Genomic DNA, 19,851 nt, shown 5'->3' with positions numbered 1-19,851 from the left:
GATGAAGTGGAACCTTGCATGGCACTGGGCCCTAGAAATGTGAAACGTGACAGAGGTGCGGGCTGATCCCCCGGACATCCTGCCCCAGAGAAGAGCGTCTCAGATCCAACACGTTCATGTCAAGCCGCATGAAGGCTGGAAAAGTCCCAGATTCACAAGATCTCCCTCCCCACTATGACATGGATGTCTCGGCAGAGGTAGAGGAAAGGGGCAAACCTATTAAGCTTTCCCCCCCCCCGGCACCCCTAATTGAAGTCACACTTACAGTGGGTGGGCTCTTGCCTTTGCCGGTCACAAGGCAGTCCTCCAGAACTTCCCAGCGCACCATGTTATACATTTCTTCGGGGGAAGGATAGAGGTTTATCCTTCGCTCTAGGTTCCTCTGGAAAAAAAGCAAACAGAGATGACTGTACTTCTATGGGGCATGTCTAGGAAGGGACTTCATTGTCTCCTCCATTAACTCTTCAGAGACTAGCAGGTCACCCAAGAAGGTAGCTCGACAGAGAATGTATGTTCCCCAAACTGAGCAGCTGACTTCGTCTTAGATTCACCAATAAAAACAGGGGCCCCTTACAGGGAGAGCACAGAACCAGCACCAGGACAAGAGGAACAGTACTACGCATGGTAACCAGTTCAGCATCCTTGGCTCCATGATGGCGCAGACCCTCCCCAGCTGCCCACACGTACTGCCACTTCTGCGATCATGGAGTATCAGGGACAGACACTTAAGCCTTCCTAGTGGAGAAGCAGAGGCTCTAACTCCTCCTATAGAAGCACTGGCATTTCCTGCCCCTAAAGAATCCTCTAGCAAGAGAGGAAGCTGGATGGATCGGGGTGTTTCCTGATGCTTCAGGAGGAAACCACAGAAACCCAGGAAAGAGACTCATGTGCCTTGCCCCTCAATATATGTGTAATTCCTATTCCTACTGCAGGTGGTTTGGGACACTTAGCATTGCTTAGGGCCTGACCCTGAGACATGCTGAGCACTGAAGTCACAGGGAGTGAGCTGATCAGCACCTCTCAGGATCATAGGCGCCAACTTCTGCTTGCGCTGGGGGGTGCTCGACCCATCTCTGCCCCTGGCCCCGCCCAGACTCCACCCCACCCCCATTCCAACCCCTTCCCCAAAGCCCCCGCCCCAACTCCACCCCCTCCCTACCCCTATTCTGACTCCTTCCCCAAATCCCCGCCTGGCCCCGCCTCTTCCCCTGAGTGCGCCACATTCCTGCTCCTCCCCCCTCCCTCCCAGAGCAAGCGCTGGGAGGTAGACAGAGGAGCGGGGACACGGCGCACTCAGGGGCAGAGGCAAGGGGGGAAGGGGAGCTTGGCTGCACTGATTTTTCCCCGTGGGTGCTCCAGCCCCAGAGAACCCACGGAGTTGGTGCCTATGCTCAGGATCAGGTCCTTCCTGGTCCAAGTAGCTGAGATCTTGACTCAGAGCAGAAGACCTGGGGGGAAGTAATAGCAAAGGAGGAGAAGCTGGGGATTTCAGTGAAGATCAGCATCCAAAAAGGAGGAGTCAAGGAATAAGAATTGGGGCCCTGGGGGTGCCTTGGCAATTCATATGCAAATCGTTCCTCTCAGAGACGTACCACATCGTTATCCAAGTTCTTCTGATCTGCGATGCAGGTCTGCAGTTGATTGCCAATCTCCTGGGTATCTAGTTGTAAATTCTTACAAGAAAAGAGAGTTTAGTTAATCTCCTACAGTCTGGTGTGCGTGTGACTGCCTTTAAAAAGGAAGATGGCCAATTTAGACTTAGATCCAAAATGTGTGTGGGGGGGGTTGTGAGCGCACATGTGCAAGCCCACACCCGCACACCCACAATGTGCATGCGCATTTATATTACCCCCTCCAATATCTATTTTCCTGTTGTTTTTATTTCAAAAGGCAGTGGCATCAGCTAGAAATACAGTCAATTTCAGAAACTGAGTGAAATGCCCTTTGGTCCCCCTGCCAAATTGTGGGTTTCCAATGCCATCTTCCTGTCTTTTCAATGTTTTGCTCTCTGCTGTTGCTCTGTGAAAGTCATGCAAGCAAGATGGAAAGAAACTGACTATTTGTTCTTACCGAGCAGGGAAAAGACTGACTACACAAAATGCAAAGTAAATGAACTGAAGGAGTAAGCAAAAAATAAACCACTTTGCTCTAGTCTATTTCAAATCTAGTAATCTTGGGAGTTATTGTGAACTGGAAAGGGTCCAAAAAAATTCCGCCAGGTATGGAATGCTTAAGTCGATGGGGTGCCTTTAAATATTTCTTCCTCCAGGACTGAAAACTCAACACGAGAACTTTGGGCTAGTGCATCAAACAGGCCATAAGCAGAGAGCAAAACTGAAAATATTCTTTTTTGCACTTCACTCACCTTAATTAAGGAGCGTATGTTCTGAAAAACAGATTAAGAGCCCAGTCTGACAAAGCCTTCTTCAGGCAACTGAAGGGGCTGGTGTGAGTGAATGTTTGCAGAATCAAGCCTCAGAGGGTACGTCTACACTACGGGACTATTCCGAATTTGCATAAACCGGTTTTGTAAAACAGATTTTATAAAATCGAGTGTGCGCGGCCACACTAAACACATTAAATCGGTGGTGTGCGTCCATGGTCCGAGGCTAGCGTCGATTTCTGGAGCGTTGCACTGTGGGTAGCTATCCCGTAGCTATCCCATAGTTCCCGCAGCCTCCCCCGCCCCTTGGCATTTCCGGGTTGAGATCCCAGTGCCTGATGGGGCAAAAATCATTTTCGCGGGTGGTTCTGGGTACAGCCTCACCCCTCCCTCCCTCCCTGACAGCGGCAGACAACCGTTTCGCGCCTTTTTTGCTTGGTGAACCGTGCAGACGCCATAGCACAGCAAGCATGGACCCTGCTCAGCTCCATACCGCAATCGTGGATGTTTTAAACACCTCGCGCACTCTCGTGCAGTATATGCTGAACCAGGACCTTCGAACCGAGGCGAGTAAGAGGCGGATACGGCAGCGCGGCGATGACAGTGATGAGGACGTGGACACAGAATTATCTCAAACCGCGGGCCCCGGCGCTTTGGAGATCCTGATGGTAATGGGGCAGATTCTATCCATTGAACGCCGATTTTGGGCCCGGGAAACAAGCACTGACTGGTGGGACCGCATTGTGTTGCAGGTGTGGGACGATTCCCAGTGGCTGCGAAACTTTCGCATGCGTAAGGGCACTTTCATGGAACTTTGTGACTTGCTTGCCCCTGCCCTGAAACGCCATAATACCAAGATGAGAGCAGCCCTCACAGTAGAGAAGCGAGTGGCGATAGCCCTGTGGAAGCTTGCAACGCCAGACAGCTACCGGTCAGTCGGGAATCAATTTGGAGTTGGAAAATCTACTGTGGGGGCTGCTGTGATGCAAGTAGCCAAAGCAATCACTAAGCTGCTGCTACGAAAGGTTGTGACTCTGGGAAACGTGCAGGCCATAGTGGATGGCTTTGCTGCAATGGGATTCCCTAACTGTGGGGGGGCGATAGATGGAACCCATATCCCTATCTTGGCACCGCAGCACCAGGGCACCCAGTACGTAAACCGGAAGGGGTACTTTTCAATGGTGCTGCAAGCACTGGTGGATCACAAGGGACGTTTCACAAACATCCACGCGGGATGGCCAGGGAGGGTTCATGACGCTCGCGTATTCAGAAGCACTACTCTGTTTAAACGGCTGCAACAAGGGACTTACTTCCCAGACCAGAAAATAACAGTTGGGGATGTTGAAATGCCTGTCGTTATCCTGGGGGACCCAGCCTACCCCTTGATGCCATGGCTCATGAAGCCATACACAGGCAGCCTGGACAGTGGTCAGGATCTGTTCAATTACAGGCTGAGCAAGTGCAGAATGGTGGTGGAATGTGCATTTGGCCGTTTAAAGGCGCGCTGGCGCACATTACTGACTCGCTCAGACCTCAGCCAAACCAATGTCCCCTATGTTATTGCTGCTTGCTGTATTCTCCACAATCTCTGTGAGAGTAAGGGGGAGACCTTTATGGCGGGGTGGGAGGCTGAGGCAAATCACCTGGCCGCTGATTACGCGCAGCCAGACACCAGGGAGATTAGAAGAGCACACCAGGAAGCGGTGCGCATCAGAGAAGCTTTGAAAACGAGCTTCATCAATGGCCAGGGTACAGTGTGACTGCTGTGTTTGTTGATGAACACCCAACCCCCTTGATTGACTCAGTCCCTGTAAGCAACTCCCCCTCCCCCTTCGAGTACAGCTTACTTATGCAAATAAAGTCACTCATTTAAAAAGCATGAATTCTTTATTGATTCATTATAAAAAGAGGGAGAGAAGTAAGGGTGTGCTTTGGGAGGAGGAAAGGAGGGATGGAGAAGGCCATTAAAAAAATAAAATTCAGAGTAACGACATCCTTCTGGTTGGGCTGTCCACGGGGGTGGAGTGGGCGGGTGCACGGAGCCTCCCCCCACGCGTTCTTACACGTCTGGGTGAGGAGGCTAAGGAACATGGTGAGGGGGGAGGGTGGTTATACAGGGGCTGCAGCGGCACTCTGTGATCCTGCTGCCGTTCCTGAAGCTCCACAAGACGCCGGAGCATGTCAGTTTGATCACGCAGCAGCCCCAGAGTTGCATCCCGCCACCGCTGATCTTCCTGCCGCCACCGCTGATTTTCCTGCCGGTCTTCCTGCCGCCACCTCTCATCTCGGTTGTCCCTCCTGTCCTCACGTTCATCCCTCCTGTCCTCACGTTCACTGGCCTCTTTCCTGTAATTTGAAACCACGTCCTTCCACTCATTCAGATGAGCTCTTTCATTGCGTGTAACTTCCATAATATCCGAGAACATCTCATCTCGCGTCTTCTTTTTCCTCCGCCTTATCTGTGCTAGCCTTTGGGATGGAGGAGGGACGCTTGAAATATTTGCAGCTGCATGAGGGAGATAAATATTTAGAAAGATACATTTTACAGAACAATGGCTATACTCTTTCACAGTGAAAAGCACTATTCACCTTACATAGCACATGTGATTTCCCTACAAGGTCGCATTTTTCATCTTAATAGTGCCTGCTTGCAACTCTTGGGTTACAGATCTCAGACACAGGTCCAGGCATCAGGATTCAGCTTGCATGCGGCCATGGTAAGCCACTGTCTCAGTGATTTACCCCTCCCCCCCCAACGCATGGCTAATACCACGCTAGCTCCCTGCTAATCAACAACCTTCCCCCTCCCCCCCACCCACTGCTTGTCCGGTAGCTTGGGGAAGATCGCCTCGCCGGTGACCAAACAGAAAAGATCATCGGCATTTCACTCCTCCCCTCCCCCCGCTTCGCTACGTGCAGGAAAGTGTTTTTTTTAAGCTGCTGCATTCCACGAACCCAGTAGAAAAATGGCCACCCCCCCTTACTTAAATTCCTGATTTCTAACCAGGTTATCCTGAACGATATCACTTTGCTGAGGATAACAGAACAAGATAAAGAGCGCATGCTTCTTGAATGCCAGCAGTCACCGGGACCATACGCCGCTATGCTTTGCCACGCAATGATACCTGATTACTTGCTACATGCATGGCATGGTAAAGTGTCCTACCATGGTGGGCGGAACAAGGATGCTTTGCCCAGAAACCTTCTGCAAAGGCTTCTGGAGTACCTACAGGAGCGCTTCATCGAGATGTCCCTGGAGGATTTCCTCTCAATCCCCGGACATGTTAACAAACTTTTCTAAGTAACTATACTGTCTGCGAATGCGTCCCAAGTCCTCAGGGCAAATCAATCATTAAAAAAGGCTTGCTTAAAAAACACTGTTTGCTATTTGCAAAGGTACACTCACCAGAGCTCCCTTCCATGGCGTCATTCTCTGGAATAGTTGCTTGTGAGGGCTGGGAGCAGGGTAATTCCGTCAGGGTGATAAAAAGCTCCTGGCTGCTGGGGGTCACGGAGTGCTGTGTGCTCTCTGCGAGGTCTTCCTCCTCTTCTTCATCTTCATCTTCCCCGTCTGACATGGCAGAGATTACAACCCCCACCTCGGAATCCACGGTCAGGGGTGGGGTACTTGTGGCGCAGCCCCCTAAAATTGCATGCAGCTCAGCATAGAAGCGGCATGTTTTTCGACCTGCCCCGGACCTTCCGTTTGCTTCTTTGGTTTTCTGGTAGGCTTGTCTGAGCTCCTTAACTTTCACTCTGCACTGCACGGAGTCCCTGCTGTGGCCTTTATCCGTCATAGACTTAGAAATTCTTTCAAATACTTTTTCATTTCGTCTTTTGGAACGCAGTTCTGTTAGCACTGAATCCTCTCCCCATATAGCGATCAGATCCATTACCTCCCGAGCGGTCCATGCTGGGGCTCTTTTTCGATTCTCAGGAGACTGCATTGTTAACTGTGCTGATGAGCTGTGCGTGGTCACCTGTGATGATGAGCTCTCCACGCTGGGGAAGCAGGAAATGAATTTCAAAAGTTCGCGGGGCTTTTCCTGTCTACCTGGCCAGTGCATCCGAGTTGAGAATGCTGTCCAGAGCGGTCAGTGGTGCACTGTGGGATAGCTCCCGGAGGCCAATACCGTCGATTGCGGCCACACTAACCCTATTCCGATATGTTAATACCGATATTAGCGCTACTCCTCTCGTCGGGCAGGAGTACAGAAACCGATTTAAAGAGCCATTAAAATCGATATAAGGTGCCTCCTAGTGTGGACGGTTGTGGCGTTAAATCGGTTTTAGGCTCCTAAAACCGATTTAAACGCCTAGTGTAGACCAGGCCTCTGATTTGTAAAGATCTTTCAGTTTTGATCATCTAAAGTGGTATTAAAAACCCAGGAAAGGGTGTGATATTTATAAATATGTTTTTTTGTCTTGGTCATATCCCTTTAAGCACAGCATACAAGTAAAACACTTGAAACTAGCTCTGACCTCAGTTCATTGTGTTGTATATGATGGGGATTGGGATGGACACCAATTAAATGGAAAAGGTCACCCTGAAAAACCATGAAAGCCCAGCACTATGGGTCTGATCCACAGCCTGCTGAAGTCAATGGAAAGACCCCCACAGATCAGTTTCTTACTTACCACAGGAAAGTGGGTTTCTCAGACCCCACTTGTTGGAGCAGAAGCAGCAAGTGTTCGGAAGAGACTGGAAAGGCAAGAGGGGTGGGCTGGGGAAGCGGAATAGGGAGGGTGTTCCAGTCCTGTGTTGTGGGGGACATTGGGGCTGGGCATCAGTGGCAAAGCAGAGGGGGTTGTGATAAGAGACTAGGTCAGGGTGGGCCCCAGTCACGCAGGCTGGGGTCTGGGTTGCGAGCACCTATTCTCTCGGGTAGAGCGTGCTTTTGGGGCTGAAGAACACACAGAGTAAAGGCTCAGCCTTGGCATCCACTTAGCTTTTGTTCCCCGTACTCTAGGAAACGAGATGTTTACTGTTTCCCCACAGCCCCCCTCCCTTCCGCCAAGGCTCATGGGAAAAGGCAGCTTGCCAAGCTGCAAAAAGAATGAGCGCTTGAGGCTGGCTGGATTCTCGGGGGAGCTAGCGTGTTTTGCAAGCGTGCCTGCAGAGGGCCACCCGGGGGATCCCTGAAAGTACAAGGAGTCAGCTGGGCACTGCCAAGCTCTGCTGCCTCCCTGTGGGCAGCATCACAAGGTTCAGACTCTCCCCTGCCTGGCAAACAATCCCTCGGTTGGCAGAGACCTATGGCCAGCACGAGGCAGGTGGGAGCTGCCCCAGGCCTTGCTAGAATGATTGACCTGCTGAGAGTTCTCGCTCGCCATTGACACGGAACGATGGCTCCCTGTCTTTGTCCTTCAAGGGGCGTGGTGGACAGCTGCCCTGTCCTGGATCCCATGCCAGGCTCCTTTATCTATCTAACTCCTCCAGCAGTTAGCAGGGGATTGGCTCTTCCTCACCCCTTCCCTGCGCTAAATACCCCCTCGATTCCAATGTTCCTTCTCAGCCCCTCCGCCAGCGGGGCTCCTCCTGAGCCCCCAGATGGATTCTAAAGCTGCCCCACCCTGGTGGAACTGGCAGGAGAAGGCAGCGGTGATATAAAGGCGAATGCTTCTCTATCCCACCTGCCCCATGGGCACCCGAGGACGGGAACTCCACACACTCGTGTCACACCCATCAGGAGCTGGCATCAGGCGTGTTTGTCGCCTTGCTGGGATCCCTTGAGGGGGGTCCCGAGTGCTGAATTTTTACCTCCTGGCTGTGGCATCAGCTCATGTTACCTGAGCCAGGCAATTGGCTCTGCTGTTAAAGGCCTGGCCGCCCAGCACAGCTTCCTCAGGCCCTGGGAGTACAAAGCCCATTCCCTCTGCTCCGGCACTGGTTAACTCCTGGGCAGAGTGCTCAGGAACAGTAACAAGGCTCCAGGGAAGGGAAGGCCTGAGAGTGCAGGTGAGCCCAGTGCACGACTCCCCGACACGTTACTCCCCAGCCACATCGACTCAACCACGCAGTTGGTGCGCGGGGCGGGCACACCGCTCTGTCTGAATAGCCAGCTCCTCCGTGCCCATGCACAGCTCAGTTCTGACTTGTATCCTGCCCTGCTGTTCCAGGCCTGGGCTCCCCACGAGCCACTTCAGCCCCAGCATCCCCTGCTGTTCCCTTCCTAGCTCTGCCGATGCATCTCAGTCCCAGCAAGCAGATCCAATGCCTTCTGCCATCCCTGGCCACCTTAGCTATCGGCTGCTTTTGCACTGTCCTCTGGCAGCATCTCCTGCTCCTTCCCCTTGTCCCATGCCACAGACACCGTGTGGGCATTTTAATTGAGGAGGCCAATATACAAGCAAAATGAGATATTTTACATGGTGAACTATGGATTCTCCCCCCTCCTCTCTCCCCAGAGCAACCCACTGCCTGCCCTTTCCTGGTATTAGAGTAATAGGGGGCAGACCTAAGGATACAAGCTGGTCTTCAGTGCAATTCCCACAGGGGAGGAAAGGTCAGCCAGTCCCCTCTGTCTGCTCTGACCAGCATTACCACGGACAGACAGAGAGGGAGGGAGGGGAGACATTCTCCCCTACATGGGCAGCGGGGGAACAGTGTGTTCTTATCGGACACCTACATTAGAGCATGCTGATCTGCTGCACATAAGCCAGGCACAGTCCTGGCCCCAAGCAGCTTGCACTCTAAGTTACCCCCAAAACACAGGAGGGGGGGGGAATACCAGCTCATAAAGGCCTGGGGAGTAGCGAGAAGAGAAATCAAGGGGACGGGGATCAGGAGAGAGGTCTCATTCTCTTTGCTGCCCTCGCTCAAGCGGTAACTCCCCTTGGGGTTGAGTGCTGCTCGTGGCAGGAGGGAGAGCCCCACATGGCACAAGGTAGCCCAGGTGGTGGGGGGTGGAGGACAGGGAGGGCTCAGTACGTACAGCAAGAGGGACTAGGGGATGTCGGTGCCTCGGGGGGGAAGGAGAAGGCTCGGCGCTCCCCTCACCAGGGAGTGTGACCAGGCCGGCTCTGCTCTGTGAGCAAGGGCCACACTCACCAAGCCAAGTTTCTCCTTGATGTTTTCGAGGCCCTCGTTCATATGGAAATTGGCCGTCTTCACGCCATTGACCTCGTTCAGCAGATCCTGGAACAGAGCCATGGCCTGGAACCGACAGGGGAGCGAGTTTAGGGCCACGAGAACACCTGGTACGCCCCAGTGAGGCTGCTCGGAGGGGCAGCAGGGCCTAGCCAATCGGACAAGGGGCAGGGAGCGATCGCTCCTGGCTCTGCCACTGACTGGCTGTGTGACCTGCGGCAGGGCACTCCCCTGTCTGTCTCAGTTTCCTTAGCTTTATATTTAGCAGGGAGAATAATACCCACCTATCTGGCTGAGGAGATGGACACAGGGAGGGGATGGACCCTGTTAGGTGAGCTCCAGCTGCCAACGGAGTGTGGACGGTGCCGAGGGGCTTGCCAAGGAGGCAGCTTAAACAGGTGGGAGCTGGGGCCATAAGCTTCCAGGACAGAACACCACAGCAGCTCCACCCAGAGCATCCTTCCCAACAGGGAGCTGGACACAGGGAGGGGCTCAGCAGAGCTTCTCCTTTTACTCCCCTAGTAAGTAACAACTTATAATGAATAAATGAATTAAGCCTGGCAGCCCCACACCTCCAGGCAGACCAATGATCTGCTAGATTAACCCAAAGGGTTAAATGAAAGCGCCAGCCTGGGCCTCCTCCCCCCACTCCCGCCGTCAGCGCATTTCCAGACAGGGGGTAAATATCATTGCATTGGGTACCTAACTGAGTGTGAACAGATCAAGTGCAGACATGCCCTGCGGTCTATGCCAGGACACCGTGATGTGTGACCATTCACTGTTCATTAGCTTGCTGCCTTCCCATTTTAGCTTGGACTCTGCAGACTTCTCCTTCCAGATTTGGGTACTATACGCTTCTCCCCCGGTACTGTTGTCCTGCCCACAATACCCTTATTCTATAGCTTTTGCCACAAAACCTGCCTCTGATACACAAATACTGGGATCAAAAATTTCCCTGAAGCTGTGCTCAACAGCTGGTGCCAAATACCCGTGAGTGGCTTAACTATTCATTAGCTGGACTTGGCCTTTCACACAGAGCACTTGACCACAGCAAACTCAAACCAGGACTCTCACAGTAAATGGGCAACGTCTGCTACAGTAGCTCTATCTCATGGTTAGAGCGGGGGTGGTGGTGGTGAGATTTGGGCTATGCCACTGACTCACCAAACAGCTTGCCAAAGGCCATGCAATCTCCCCGTGCCTCAGTTTCTTCATCTGTAAAATGGGGATAGTGATATTTACCTACAACCACGAGGCAATGATGTTTGGAAAGCGCTTTGAGATCAGCTGGAAGCTGCTGGGGACATTGCAAAGCATAAAAGCAGACTGTGCTAAGCTGCTTGCAGCTGGAAAGTGTTCTCGGCATAAGATATGCCAAGTTACGTGAGTTGCCCTCACCTCACCACCTCCAACGTGGATAATAAATGACCCAGGTCACAGGGTTGTTGGCATTGTCCCACTTTCCCCCTGCCATTGGACTGGATGCTCACCAATCCTTGGAGCTCCAGCATTAGAGGATTGTTCCCTTTGAATCCCATTAACCAAGGCTCTCAGCTGTGCAGATCTTTAGTAGAACATTGATCAAGGATCAACCACTCCGCTGGGCATCTTATTAACAAGCCAAGTTCTACAACAACACTGTGCATCCACATAGCATTGCTCAGTGCAGGGTCTCCCAGTGATTTACAAACAGCCTCGTCTCATCCCCGCCAAGCGCAGAGGATATTATCCTCCAAGCACCGAGAGGGTCAAGTGACTTGCTCAAGGTCACATGATGACTCCATGGCAAAAGCAGGAATGGAACCCAGGTGTCCTGACACATGTTCTAACTATTAGAGCCCGCCCCCTGTCTCCCAATTAATGCTGAGCACTTCTGAAGATTAAAATGGCCAGGTATTAGATACACACCTATGAGAAAAATGATGATTAAACAACAGGAGCAACTGGAGAGTTACATTCATTAGGGCTGGAGGGTGACCATGAGCAGTTACCCACGTGGGTAGCCAATTCACCCCAGGCAGAGCCAGCACAAAAATGATGCATCCTTTGCAGTCCCACTTACAAAATAAAATATAAGTTGTGCATAGGTCTTGTGCTGGGTCTGCTGCACGGGGTTGAGTTCCACCCTATTGTATGGGGCTTACAAACTGGCCTCGCAACACCTGGAAATTCCAATCTCTTGACCAGAAAATTTGTTTTCTTTTATCTTGGGGGTCTGTGCTGTCACCCGTGAGCAGCTCACACTGATCATCACACTGACGTTTTATTTCCATTAACTCGGCACAAGTAAGATCAATCCATAAAACCATTTAAAAAAAGAAAAAAAGTCAGGCCCAGTCCTGCAAGGTGCTCAGCATTCTCAGTTCTCGTTGGCTTCACTGAGGATGCTTACGTAGCAGCCAGCTGCAGGCTCTCTGTGCCTCACAGAATGGGGCCCTTATTTCCTAGCTGAAATGCTGCTCTTGGATCAAACTAGCGGCAATCCTGGTTTACACTCAGATGGCTTAAGGTGTCAGCGCTGTCCTCAAACTGATGGGGAACATCGACGTTCTCACAAATATTAGATCATTCAGGAGATGAATTGGAAACCAGAGCCCAGTTCCCACCGATCACAATGGGGATGCTTTGTTTTTTTTTATTTAACATGACCCTCCCGAGGCAGCACTGGCAAATAATTAAACATTTACAGCCTGCCATATTGGATTGCAATAACTGTGCTACATGAGCCTGGGTGCTGATTTAATGCGCTACGAAGGAGCTGTGTATCAGCCGCAGAAAAGGCTCATTATCTGGTCAAAGCAGTTCCTTTTCCCTCCCAATATGCTACACGGAGGGATGAATAATTCAGCCGGGACTTGCTTTAATCTTGTGGTTCAACTCTTCCCCTATCACCGCTGCAATTGCTCCTGCTTTGGAGGCATTCTCTGGCCATGGCTTTTCCTTTCGCCACATTTGATTACTATCCTAAAGACAGCCCGCTAGCGCCTGAAGCAGGGCTCACTAGGCTCTGCTGGGAACGCGCAAGATCCACGCTGGCTGGCCTCCATGACAAGGTCTGCTCCCCATGCTGGTCTAAAGCAGACAGTCCCCGCTGCCGTTTCTGAGACTGTCAATTTCAGCCAACCATTCTGTCAGCAAACTCTGCTAATAGGTAGGGGCGGCATTCTCCTCCCCATGCCACACGAGGCCTACGCATCACCTACGTCCTCATCATAAGTGATGCTAGTCCCGCTGCACAAGGGCCAGTTGCCTCCTCAGAGCACGTTCATAACTTTCTCCACCTAGATCACACAAACCGACGGCAGGGAACAGAGAGGGAGGTTCACCTAGCACAATGTGTTGCCCTTGCAGAGACGCTATCTGCGCCAGGAGCTCCCTCTTTGTGGCAAACGCTCACAGCTCTGCAAAACAGGCAGAACCTAGGATATTAACGTGCCCCCGTCTGCCCCCACCAGCCCATGGTGTCACACCCTCTTCCCCTATGCCAGAGCTTTGTTTAGAGCTGCCAAGGCCACAGCCCAGCGGGCTCCCTAGCTCAGTGTAGGGCTTGGAAGAGTCCCAATTTTGTGGAATGGTCCTAGGCATAACATGGGACTGTGAGGCCAAGGGCCATCCAGGTGCATCAATCTGGTTCCTAGGCAGAACCAACCGAGCACAGAACCTGCTCTGGGATGAGACCTAACAACCAGGTCCTCCCCCCTCCCAAGCACTCTGTACAGGAGAAAGGAAGGGAAAATCCATCGTCCAGTCACAGATGGAGAAAAGGAGGAGGGATGGGGGTAGTGGGGGCCATGGAATGTAGGGACTGCAATAATAACCTTGTTGAGCTCCCTGCAAGCCCTAAATCCTACCCTGACTCATGCTGCATGAATTTTGGACTGTGATGGGAGCTGAAAGGGCAGAGCACCTCCAATCTACAATAGTCAGTAGTATCTTGCTGAATGTGCAAGACAGAAGCAGTAGGATAACCAGCACCTGATCCTGTGAGACGCTGAAAGCCATGGGAAATGAGGGCACACAGCACCTTTGTCCATCTTTTGTCAATATCTGTTTAACTCAGATGCATGAGAAATACCTGGGGGGAACAAGAGGTCTCTGCTAAAGAGTCAAACCCTTAAACCCTTCGATGAAGGACTCAGAAAGGTCATAATCCACACTGAGGACCTCCAATGAATCCTCTTGCAAAAGCACGGACTTAAACATGTTTGAGATTTCTAAGAGGACGGCAAGCAGAAAAACTCAGACATTTTCACCCTCCTCCTCTCATCCCCCACCCTTCAGAACTTATTTATCCATACTAAGGAAGCAAAGCAGGTCCAACGCCCCCAATTGCCCTCCCCCATTTGAATATTACCTCCCCTTCATCACCACTCCACATACATTTAATTATCACTTGGCCAACCCTACACATTTAGCTCTATACATCTTCCTTCTGAGTCAACTCCTCCAGGCCACGGGTCAGTTTTTTGTTCTTCTCCTGTCATAAACATATAGCTAAGGGTAGCATAAAATCCCTCCTTTACCTGTAAGGAGTTAAAAAGCTCAAATAACCTGGTTGGCACCTGACCAAAAGGACCAATAAGGGAAGGAGATACTTTCAAATCTGTGGGGGAAGGTTTTGTTTGTGGTCTCTTTGTTGTTCTGTCTCGGACAGAGAGGAACCAGGGCAGGAAAAAAAAACATCTCCTAAAACCTTACCTGAAATAGAATAATAGAATCATAGAATATAAGGGTTGGAACCTAAGGTTACAAAAATTGTAAGAAAAGCAAGGAAATGCTAGATTATCTTTTGTTTTAACTTGTGAATTTTCCCTATGCTCAGAGGGAGGTTTATTCCTGTTTTTTATAACTCTAAAGTTGACTCCAGGGAGGAATCTTCTGTGTTTTAAATCTTTTAATTACCCTGTAAAATTACCTTCCATCCTGATTTTACAGAGGTGCTTCTTTTACTTTTTTTCTTTATAATAAAGTTCTGCTTTTAAGAACCTGATTGGTTTTTAGTGTCCTAAAAACCCAAGGGTCTGGTCTGTGCTCACTCGGTTAACCTATTGGTTGGTATATTATTCTCAAGCCTCCCCAGGAAAGGGGGTGAAAGGACATGGGGGGATATTTTGGGGAAATAGGAACGCCAAGTGGTCCTTTTCCTGAATCTTGGTCTAAATCACTTGGTGGCGGCAGCAACACCGTCCAAGGGCAAGGAAAGGATTTGTGCCTTGGGGAAGTTTTTAACCTAAGCTGGTAGAAATAAGCTTAGGGGTCTTTCATGCGGGTCCCCACATCTGTACCCCAGAGTTCAGAGTGGGGAGAGAACCCTGACATCTCCCAATTCCCCCTAGCTTGTAACTGTCCTTCTGGTACTAAGGAACCCAAAGTGACCCCAGTATCCCAGATGTGGTTGTGCTACTGCTGCCTAGGGAGGGAATATTACACTGCCCTGTTCCATGACCCCTTTGTCCTTTTTATGGTCACATCCTACTGATTGGTCCAGGCTGCACTGCCAGTGCATCCCATGAGTTGGAACATGGAGAGGCTGCTCTAAGAAGAACAAGTTATTCCTTTTGCCCCCATAAGAGCCCACCTTTCTCTCCTCTTTTTACTCCCCCCGTCTTTTCGATTGCAGTACAGACACTCCCCTTCCAGTGGGGAAAATCCCCAGGGCTTTCCCTTACTGAGCCTATGCAACATGCTGGTATCCTTGGTCTTAGAACAGAACCGCGGGTCCCTCTGGCACACCACTTCAGCTCCTTAGCCAGCCTCCCGCCTCCTGGAATGGCAAGAATTAACTTGGCAACACTACAACCCGTCCTGAGTGAGAGGGGAGGAAAAGAAAAAAGCTAGAATCTGAACTCAAACCGCTTTCAGGGAGCCCCAGGCTATAAGGGGTGAGCAGACACCCTGGAGGTGATGTTATTACCTACAAGAGGAAGGTTACAAACTACAGCATTTTACATTATGCCTAGTAACTCCGACAGAACAGCTACATGGTCTCAGGCAGCCCCCTGGGGGATCTGTGCCATGGCAGATCTGCCACTAATGCACATGGAGTGGGGAAAGGATCCAAGGGCAGAAGTAAGTCAGGGGACAGAGATGGAGGGAAATATTACTCCCTCGCTCGTAAACCGACAGCATCACATGGCACTAACTTCATCAGGCCAGAGCGTATCTGGCAATATATCTGCCATGATTTCAATGTAACTCCTCCCTTCCCTCTCCCCCCGACTCCAATGGAAACTCTGTACGTGCTCTGACCGCAGGGTATGACCCCTCAGAGAGACACGGGTCCAATTTCTTTGAACGCTATTGGAGTCCTGGAATAGAAAATGCCACTTGCACCGGGGCGGCAGAAATGGGGGTGCAGGTGGGGAGCAGGAACAGGGAAATATTGTGGAGGCAGCTGCCGTGAGGCCTGGGAGCCGGGAAGCAGGTAGTGGGACCCATCGGGGCTGGAATGAGTCAGGGAGCAGGTAGGAACCGCTGGGCTGCTACCCTCCTTCCCAGCTTAGAGCCAGCTGCCTGCCTCCACCCTGCCAAGTGTCAGTACCTCTCCTCACTCCCCGTCTTGTCCCTCTGCCCCCGCTTTGAAGGGAGCTTTTCTTCCCCCCTTCCACTTTGCACCTCTATAGTCTCCCTGAGACCAAGGACATCAAAGCATTTCACTACATTAAATTAAGCGCCCCAACTACCTGTGAAGTAGGTAAGTGAGATCACCTACAGGTTCTGGATGGGGAAACTGAGGCACGGAGCAGCCAAGGGCTGGATTTTTAGAGGTGCTGAGAACCCAGTTCTACTGAAGTGAAGAGGAGCTGCAGGTTCTTAGCACTTCTGAAAGCATCAGGTCCTTGAAAATTTGCTAGAGGTCACATAGGAAGACTATAGCAGAGCTGAAAACAGAGCACAGCGATCCCATCTCTCAATGCATTAAACTATTCTGCCCCTTAAAAGCACACAGCACAACTGGCAATCAGGGCTGACAAGAGGGACGGAGAGGGGGAACATCTGTACTGGGGCTCCAAACTCAGGGGCCACCCAAAATGACTAATGTCTGTGTAAATAAAGAAATGGGAGGGGTGGAGCCCCAACCAACATGACGTACCAGGCCCCCAAACTTCTCTTGATGGGTCTGCTCCCAATTCAGGAGTAGCTCATTTGTCAACAGCGTCTAACAGAGGTCTATGCAGATCACTGACAAAGGACAAGAAAAGGTCACAAAGGAGAATACGGGCTCTATGTTCCCTAGACTGAAGATAAGATGAACAAAAACAAGAATAAGCCCTTTGTTAAAACTATGGTGCGTGTTAAATGAGCAACTCCCTGATCGTCCCCATCCAGCACTTTAATTAAATGGGTAGCAGCAATCAGGACTTTATTTCTCTGGCAACCTTAGAGGAATCAGTGCAGAGCTGCTCTTGTAAAATTCATGCAACAAGTCACAGCTGTAATAAGAACTGTGTAACACCTGGTCATGGTTTTCCCTGTTATCCAGCCTTGAAAATACACGCCAGATCACAACCCCCATAACAACATGCAACGTAAATAACACTGGACGAAACATGTAAAAGATAATTGGAGGCTGGCCCTCAGGATTCAGAAAATATTTCCCTTTCTTATAGTTTAGCTGTAATCCTAACACAGTGAGAGTCTTAAAAATGATTGATTTCTACAGGAGAGATAATATCTTTTCTTGGCCCAACATCTGTTGGTGAAAGAGAAGCTTTTTAGTTACGTGAGCTCTTCTTCAGGTCATGATTTCCAAGTGTCTTTCATACGTCCACAAACCTCTCAATGTCCTTCACTTTAGACCCTAACTTACCATCATTTCGCACAAATTTGGAGTCTTGTTGCTGATTATTGGAAGTTATTTCTATCAAACTATAAAATAAATAAAATAATACCACCAAGCACTAATAGAGAACACAGGTCTGGTAATGAGTGCTATATAAGGAACTTAAAACAGAGCAATGATCTACTACTTTTCTTCCAACTGGCTCAGGACCCTTTATAAGGGTGGAGATTAACCCCATTTTCTAGGTGGGGAAACTGAGGCACAAAGGGGTAAAGTGAGTGACTTGCTCAAAGTCGAACAGCCAGTCAGTAGCAGAGGCAAGGCTATAGCATATATTTGCTGATTCTCAGATCTGGGCTCTCGCCACTGGACATGTTGCCTCCTCACAACTTAAGGAATGGAAAGATTTACCTTGGAGATGCCATTCTCATTAGCTTCTATCTTTTTCTTCATCTGCATCATTTGCCACATGTCGGCCACAGCAGAGCCATTCGGAGAGCTGCTCTTGGTCCTCTCCAGCAAGTCTGTCCCAGAAGGCAATTTTTCCAGGGCAGCCATTTGCTTCTCAAGCCCTTGAACCTGTTCCCCTATTCCGTGGACCTGAGACTTCACCCCATGCACCTGATCCTCCACTCCATGCACCTGAGCCGCTACCCCAACCACCTTGGCCTCCACGCCATGCACCTGAGCGGCCACCCCAATGACCTTCTTCTCTAAGTCAGCATAGGGGAAGTCTTCTGACTCATCGCGCTTGCCCTTCCTCTCTTCCTCCTGCAAAGGCACAGGTTCCGGGGGCTTAGGTTTCTCATCATGCATCTCGGCTTTGACATCCTGCAGGTTGAGTTGTTTAATGATGGCATGGAGCAAAGTGTGGAGGGCATTAAAATTGACCACCCCGATCTCTGGCGTCCCTATGGAGAGGTCAGCCAATTCCAACAGGCTGATCAGAGCCATTGCCCCCCAACTTTAACTCCTGCCCAGTATCTGATGCCGTTAGCTTCTCATTCAAATATAAAGTTATTTCCCCACCCCCCTCAATAGAGCTAATGACTTGAGCCCATGGGCTCAAATACGTTTCTCTTCTTTGCCTTGCGAGTTATTAAGGAAACAGTTAAAATCAATCCAGGCTGCTCGATCTTCTTCCCACACGCCCAGCTCAGCTGCACACTCCATCGAATAGCAATTTCCCGGGGAATTTTCCTTCCAGGGATTTCCCCCCAGCCTTTTTAAAGTTATTTATTTATTGACTTAAATTTCCCTCGACCTGTCTAGGCCTGATCCTCTTGCCCCCCGCCCCCTCCCTGCTGGGCTAAAGCCCCTGTCTCAGACACCTGCCGCTGCCATGCCTGACTATGGGCAGAAGCAGGGACCAGGCTGCTGGCAGCCCAGCAGAGCCATCTCCACTGGGACACACCAACCCCTCTGCCTCGGACCCGCCCCTTTCGCCCTTTCATTGGCTACCGAACACACCGCCCCACCGCCGGATTGGCCACAGCGGCTGCCCATGTGCCTTTGTTTACATCAGCGGGTTCCGATAGCTACATTGTAGCGTCTGGAGTTGCTAGGCAGGGACGCAGCGCCCCCTAGACGTTCTGTGGCTCATTGCGCCTGGGGAAGTAGTTCTCCCCCCCCCCCGTTCCAAGGCTGAGGTGAAGCGGCTCTGAAAGGCAGGGAGAAGGGCTGGGTCCTGGCCCCCCTCCTGGCCGGATTTGAAGGGCTAGGGCTTGGGGGGTTGCAGTGGGGCTTTGCCTCTGCCTGCCTCCAGAAACACGTGGGGAGGGAGGGAGGGAATCTGGGGGGTGGGCAGGCAGCCTGGCTGCTGAGCTGGGAAGAAGGGGCCCTGGCTGCGGAGGACAGAAGGGCGCCGGGTAGGCGGTGGAGAGGCGCTGGAGGAGCGGGCAGGGGCACTGGAGCAATCTGTACAGTGGGGGTGCTGAGAGCCATTAAACCAAACTGTAAACCCTGCCGATGAGGGAAATCACGTCAGGCCGGTTCCAGCCGCTACGGGAATGGGCTCGCTGGGGCTGCAGGAGGCCAGGCCCTACCTGGTTTAGCTGCAGGGCCACCCTTCGGTAAAACTCAGCAGCCTCGCCTCATTTTAGGGACAGCACAGCAGGCTGGCCTGGAGGGTGACCTTAGCCTGAAATTGCTGAGCATGTCAGACTTTACCCATAGAACTGAACTGCTCCTCCGTCCTGGCTCCTGAATACGAACTGCCTCCTGAACGGCCCAGAGGGCTCCGTGTGAGCTTGCAAAAACAAAACTCAAGGAACTAGCCTTACAAAGTAAATTCATAGGTGGCTCAATGTTCAGTTTCTGAGACAAATTCACACCACCTAAGACCAACAGAAATTTGGTCTGCTGATTTTCCGCCCCTGCAAATTAATGGAAGCTAGTTGTTACTCAGTAAAACACAATCCTGGCTCATTTGCAGCCCAGACCTTGCAGCACTAGGAACCTGACTATAGTGACTGCAGCGGCTTATTACCCACATGGAGGGAAATGCAAGAAATAAAGAGCATAAGGAGTGAAAAATAAAATACATTCTAGAAATACTTGGTGTGTCAATAAGCCAGGATTATTCGTATACAAGCA

General features: G+C 51.0%; 1 protein-coding gene across 3 annotated transcripts in view; it reads right to left on the bottom strand.

Annotated features, from left to right (window-relative positions):
• Window positions 1–18,650, bottom strand: part of QRICH2 (glutamine rich 2) — a 55,000-nt gene extending 36,350 nt beyond the window's left edge. For 2 of the 3 annotated variants that reach the window (XM_044982845.1, XM_044982847.1), the window contains exons 1-4: window positions 17,668–18,648; window positions 9,435–9,539; window positions 1,593–1,673; window positions 266–382 (exon numbers count right to left, since the gene is read on the bottom strand). In XM_044982845.1, coding sequence (XP_044838780.1) covers window positions 266–382; window positions 1,593–1,673; window positions 9,435–9,539; window positions 17,668–18,210 — 846 coding nt within the window. In that variant the 5' untranslated portion in view covers window positions 18,211–18,648. Of the gene's footprint in view, window positions 1–265; window positions 383–1,592; window positions 1,674–9,434; window positions 9,540–17,667 lie in introns of all 3 variants that reach the window. The other variant, XM_044982846.1, reaches the window with a different exon arrangement.
• Window positions 18,651–19,851: the final 1,201 nt, after the last annotated feature.

The sequence above is a fragment of the Mauremys mutica genome, chromosome 12 (assembly GCF_020497125.1).
Source record: "Mauremys mutica isolate MM-2020 ecotype Southern chromosome 12, ASM2049712v1, whole genome shotgun sequence".
NCBI classification, from domain to species: Eukaryota; Metazoa; Chordata; order Testudines; family Geoemydidae; genus Mauremys; species Mauremys mutica.
The sequence above is the reverse complement of the archived record's forward strand: the minus strand, read 5'-3'. Positions and strand labels throughout refer to the sequence as shown.